Source organism: Galendromus occidentalis, unplaced genomic scaffold (assembly GCF_000255335.2).
Source record: "Galendromus occidentalis unplaced genomic scaffold, Mocc_1.1 scf7180000077436, whole genome shotgun sequence".
In the NCBI taxonomy this organism is placed as follows: Eukaryota; Metazoa; Arthropoda; class Arachnida; order Mesostigmata; family Phytoseiidae; genus Galendromus; species Galendromus occidentalis.
Genome location: NW_003805424.1, coordinates 359,479 through 365,730, shown reverse-complemented (window position 1 = coordinate 365,730; position 6,252 = coordinate 359,479). Strand labels below are relative to the sequence as shown.

Sequence of the window (6,252 nt, the reverse complement as noted above, 5' to 3'; positions counted from 1 at the left end):
ACGCGTCGATCGGAATCCGAGCCATCCTGCGCAACATCACCAATCATCGATATCATCATGCGGAACCAGATATCTTTGTAGGCAAGCTTAATCAATTTACTCATCAGAACGTCATGAACCGGAGTCCTTGTTTGCGAATTGGTTACGAAGAATCACAGCGAGATTCCGGACCGAGCGAGAGCTTGCTCCGCCGTCCATCCATTCGTGCGCCGGTCTGTCTGGCTGACCGACCGTCCTCCTGTCGATCAGCAGATCGATCATTATCCTCTCGGCCCTGCGCCTCCCTTCTCATATGTCCGAGGGCTAGGCATTCATTTGTTTTATGGCACTCCATCCATCCATACGCTCGCTCGCTCGTCGGCATCAGATCTGCGCATTCGTATGAGCGATCGCTCATCCTCACGTACGTTGATAGGATTACGCTCCAGGTACGACGACGACGATCCTCTTCGTCCAAGGTATTCATCAAGACCACCTGAAACATTGGCCTCTCCGTTCACTCCCTGCTCTTGGCAAGGCACAACAACAGACATCGAAGCGAACGAAGGGCGGAAAGCACATCTCATCAGAACACGAGCAACATCGACAGGCAGGTTTGCTTGCTTGGACGCTCAGTGGCAACGATGAATTTAGGGGGTTGGCCAACGTAGCCCGCCCATGTGTATGCATGAACAAGGACGAGCCACCCTGCACACCGACCGCGTCGCTCACACAGGTCTCTCAGAGACACAATTGGCTGAGCGACGGGTAATGCAAGATTGGGAACGCTCTTCATCACTGACCGATATCCTCGACCCAAAACGAGATGACCCGCATTCGATTCAGGGCAGGAGGGAATGAATGAAAATCGATCCCGTGGACCCGGGTGAGGATTTGGGGATCGAAACAACTAAACGCATGAGGAAACAGAAATCATTCACGTGTCGTGAGTCGAGGACGTCACGCGCAAAATCAAAAAAGATCTAGCAATGAAGAGACGGATGTATCGACATGGAGGATTGCAAGCAACATGTCAGTCAGATGTCTTCGAAGTCAAACCATTTACGCTACACCGTAGTCGGCGGTGTAGCGTAGTCCGTTTCAAAATTATTCGATTCGCTTATGGACTGACCGTCGCCGAGCTTGAGGCTCCGATCCATAGGCGCATCATTTTTGAAAATGAAACTACATTCTATATCAGATCACATGAGCTCTCCCAAAGAAAATCTCAAAGGGGCAATCGAGAGTTTCCGATGGGGGAACTCGGGAAGATGCAGCACTTGAAACAGAGCCGAAACCGATAGGGTGTACGAACCTGATGGTGTCTTTTTTCGGTGGTTTGGGCTCTTCCTGGGTTGGGTCAACGGTCATCACCAACATTTCGATTTGGTGTACTCCTGGTAAGTTTGAGCCCCCGATCGAAGGAGTATCAGCGTCGAAGTGATCCAGAGGGACTCGCATGCATACTAAGTTCCATTTTTTCAACAATTTCTCCAGGTTGTATTCCGCACTGTCGAATATCGAATCGATTAAGATCATGGAGGGTTCGAATCGAATTAGTGTATCGATAGGTTCGAGTACAGAGCTAGAGTCGCCCCGGGAAAAGCCTTCCGGACAGGAGTAGCTACGACTCTTCGAAGAAAAATAAAAAAGCTCGAAAACAACTCACTTCCTTAGCTGGTAGGTCGCCCAGAAGCGAGCGTGTTGATTCTGATGTAGCAGGTAACTTGCAGTGACGATGACATTTTCGAAATCTTTCGGTTCGTACAGTATATCACTTCCGAGGATGAGATCTAGAGGACCGAGTTCAAACAGTGATGGCGTAAAGGCGCCCCACGTCACACCCAGGACGGGAACCTGGAAGTGGACAATGCTTGATTAACGAGGGACAGTCCGACTCGAAGGGAACATGGCTCGCCGACGTCAATCCGAGGTTAGCTCCTACCTCCGTGGTAGATAAGCCATTGGCTTCTACGTTCCTCTGGCAGTGTTTAAGGCAAATGGGCAGGTTGGCCGAATCGGAGAGCGTGACGCGGGCACCCAAAAGGGCAGCGAGGATACCGGGAAGACCGGTACCGCATCCCAGCTCTATGACACGTTTGCCCTGGATGAGAAGGAGAGCCGTCACTTCGGTGAGATTACCCCAGTATTTACGGAGGCGACCCGCCGCGAGACAGCGCACCCATGTTAAGAGGGACCCCGCACTCACCTTCACGTGATCACGATAAAACCAGATGTACTGAGCAAGTACTGGTGCGCAAGGCCAAACGTACAGACCATAATTGGCGTCCGCCAGTTCGATGATGTTGACACACACGCATTCCTGCAAGGGGCAAGCGAGACATACGACTACCGCACATCTTCCGATAGCCTGATAAGACCGTTGAAGACGATCACAGATTCGAGTCATTGAAAGCATAATGCTCCTATATACCTTGGATGATTCGAACACGAACTGTCTCGACTTTCGATTCTTGTCTATCGGAACCACAGAATTTACGACGTCGGGTGGAACGCCACCTAGAGTGGAGGAGAAGTCGCTTTCGGTGAGAGCTCAGCTTCCAGAAGAAGCCCCGCAGGAGGAGAAACAGGACAGGAATAATTCGAGTCTACGAGGGCCGGGCTATCGCGACGATTTCGCGACGTACCTTTCGAATGTCGACGTTGTGAGCTCTGTGTGACTGCCGTATTCTGGTTGTCTTGTTTATCAACCCAGTGCTCTCTATCGGACCGGTCGCCGTGAGCCGCTCTGTCTCTTTCACGACTTCGATGACTTCGATGGCTTCGACTGTTTGATGAGGACGAGAATAATTTGGCGTAAGACAGTCTCGTTCAGCACAGTTCTCCGTAACATGAATATATATGTATTTACACACATCACGACGAGGAAGTCCCGCTACCTTCTATGATGCTGATCGGACGTTGGTTGTCTTTCTACGCCGGGAGGACATTGAGTTTCGCGCTCCTCGGATACTACACGTGATTTGGAGCTCCGCTTCCGGTCACGACCGCCCACCGGAGTACCTGCGAGCCCTGCGGAAAGCCGAGTGAAGTGCGCCCATTAGTTCCAAGTTCAGCTGATGTCGATGGGAGCGTCGCGGTCTTCCTCAATGAGAGCTATTAGTTCAGGGTTTGCTTCGCCGACGTGCGACGCTCTTCGTCGAAAACCATCACCACGATGTTCCGCCTTTCAGACGCCTCGTCCAGCTGACAAGACACTTGCTCGATCGTTCTGGCGCTGCAAGACCCCTTGCCGGCCAGCGCGATATTCTTGCAGCGAGCCAACCGCCACGCCGTATCCCCGAGGACCTCATTGACCCTCTCCGCTACCGAGCGGCGACTCGTGAAAAGACTCTCTTCTCCAAGACGGAGTCCGAGTTGTCAAGAGCCGAAAATGAGGCGTCGAGGAGAATCACTCTATTTACTATTGCAGCGACTCGTGACTACACGGGCTGAGGGGAACACAGGCCTTAGTCAGTCAGGCATGCGGAGTCACCCGTCTCATGGGAAAAATTCTACCCCATGGATTGGGCCGAGCTTCAGTTCACAGAGCGAATCAATCTCATTTTGACGTCTCACTCGTGGAATGAGAGAATGGTCGGACCAATCTGCCGCCAGAGCCACACCTCAAAATGAGCCAGTCCACGACTTTCGATGGTCTAGCTTTTCCGGGAACTGCGAGCTCCCCTCGACAGGGATCCGAGTGCGCCAGCGCGGGGTCAAGCCGAGCGAAAATAATGAGCTGCAACCCCCATCGCTCGCAGGAGCACAAGGAGCCTATGCGACTAACAGGGGAGGCAAGCAGCTGAGAAAGCGGAGGGAAGCAGACTTGGGAAATCCCTTGTTTCGAATGGAAGAGAGCATAACAACTTTTCGGGAAATAGCATATTCCGAATCATCTCCTAGAGTGGGGCTCATTCTCGTCTGCTCGTGAGTTCGAAGCCCTCCTTCCAAGAAGGTTCATTCCCGGTTTCCTGGCAAAACTACTCTTCTTCGTCGCGTTGTACCCGCGCCTCGGAGCCTTCCCTTCTCTCATTGAAGCCGATTCATAAACGATGCGGGAATATCACTCGTAGGATTTTCGAATGCATCGAGCATGTGGAGTCGCAGCACGGATCCGCGCGGACCATACGTCGTTGAGAGGGTTGCTTCGACGCAAGCTCGTCGGAGAACTCGTCGACGTAATCGCCGGCTCCGCCACTCACCCCAGGCGTATCTTCCGAGCCGATACTCGCAATGATAAGCGTGACATCCACTAATTGTCGTGCCAAGAAAAAAATGCGCACCTGGTGGGTCGAAGTCCTTGCTCGCGCCCCCCGCCATCCGCCGCTCAGTGGACTCCGTCAGGTGTCCACTGTCCCTTGGAGAATGGCTTCCATCTCCATCTCATTATGAGCTCGTGGGCCATGCAGCAATGGGGCTGTCGTCCGATCCGTTATCACCTGACAGCCACCGCCATGGTTTTTGAATCCTCCGCGTGCGTTTCGTTCCTGGAGCACGAGCACGGAAATGGTGACCACTCCGACGAGCAGCAGCTCCCGTTGCGGCAGCAGCAGCAGCGGTACGAGGATAGATGAGTCTACTACTGGAACCACAGACTCGTACACTGCCAACGACGACGAGATTCCTAGCTTTGCATCGGAGAAGCCGCTGCCGACGACAACAACACAGATCCGCACTTTGAACGTCGTCGCAACCAACTCTGGCACAACCACTGGCGCCTTCTCCTCCACCGAGAACGCTGAAACTTATCCCACCACCGTGTTCCGCACGACGTCGACGACGACGGTGATGATGATTGGCGGCAGCAGCAGCGGCACGACGACGACGACGACGTCGAACAGCAGCGCGATCAGCGATCTCTGCTGGTGCTGCTGCAGCACGGGTTCCGCCGCCGAGCGTTGTCGTTTGCGCCGCGCTAGCCAGCTCGGTACGCTGTGCAGCCGCGGCAGCAGCAGCAATTACATATCACGTCTTCCTCAGCGACCGCAACCAACGACATCGTCGCCGAATTAATTACAACACCTCGACCAGCTCTACGACGACAGTGACGAAACTGCACATAGCGCTGGCCGCCATCTTGTCTCTCGACTCTCGACGATGGGCTCTTCTCTCCTCTTTTCAGCCAGCCAGTTAGCCACTGCTGCCAGCCAGCTCTCAGCCTCCTCCACAAGGACCACCGCCGCCGCGCCGCCGACTTCTCCTCCTTCCCGCTAATTTTACTCTTTCTCCGACGGAGACGGAGCCGCCTGCAACCCGCCGCTGTTCACCACCACCAGGACTGTAGCTCCCGATGCTAGCTCCGATGTAGATGGTGATACCATCGCCGCGGCCTCCATCCAATGCCTCGCTGCTCGGCTCACGATTGCCGAGAGACTCCTACTCGGCGTGCTGCACGCTGCCAGCCAGACCCTCCCTCGCCTATTTTGTTCTCTCCTCTGCCGCTAGGATCCGGGTCCCGCGGCTGAATATCTAGCGGGTTCGAGTGGGGGAAAGTTGTCGCTGCTGCCGCTGCAGTCGACTGGCGCAGGGATAAACTGTTTAGGAAAAGCTTATCTGCTCCTCGACTGATCGAATAAAACAAGCCCGAGTACGGGCCGGCCGTAGGGATTAACTGTCTTGAGGATGATATTATCACAAAGCGAGGTGTGACTCTTCCCGGATGTATGCCAGGAACTTCTTGGAATCGGCTCGGGTCCCCGTCGGTCGGGGATCCGAGGCACATTACGCGAGCAGGTGCCGTCTATTCCGATCTGATTCGACTCACTCAGATGCTAGCCTACGGCAGTAATAACTGTTTCGTCGTGAAAAAAGGTATTCGTCAAAAAACCCAAGAAGAAGGGCTAACGTAATCCTGGCGTGGAATCTCAGGTCGCAAGGAGAAGTCACTCGCTCGCTAGAACCTCTTCTCCTGTTGATTCGATCATTGAAATGGAGAGAATGGAGGACATGGTAATGTAACAATTGTAATGAAGTCTTCATTCACATATGCAGATCCGATCCAGAGGAAGCTCTCGGAGGTGTTATGGCGCATGCTGTTCTGCGTTTGGAATAGATCCTCTCTCTCACTTTCGCAGTTGCGATCCGCGACTTCCTTCCAATTAGTCGCTTTCGGAGCCACGATCCCGTAGGGTCTGGATCGACTGGATGAGTCTGCCCGACGATGTTCATGCGCAGATTGTGCTGCGTTGATCTGATGCTGAATACGTTCACCACTATCCTTCCGGAATTCGTCAGGCGATCCGTGATGCTCGAGAGAAATTACTCGTACAA

The 6,252-nt window shown here is 53.6% G+C and overlaps 1 protein-coding gene across 1 annotated transcript; it reads right to left on the bottom strand.

The window, feature by feature from the left end:
- Positions 1-356: 356 nt before the first annotated feature.
- Positions 357-5,058, bottom strand: LOC108863657 (methyltransferase-like protein 23). The gene is made up of 8 exons (XM_029111371.1): positions 5,000-5,058; positions 2,628-2,767; positions 2,414-2,499; positions 2,189-2,302; positions 1,925-2,083; positions 1,649-1,836; positions 1,295-1,489; positions 357-475 (listed from the first exon to the last, which is right to left on the bottom strand). Exons 1-8 carry the CDS (start codon positions 5,056-5,058, stop codon positions 466-468), a joined length of 951 nt encoding a protein of 316 aa, XP_028967204.1. The 3' UTR covers positions 357-465.
- Between the last annotated feature and the right edge of the window lie 1,194 nt (positions 5,059-6,252).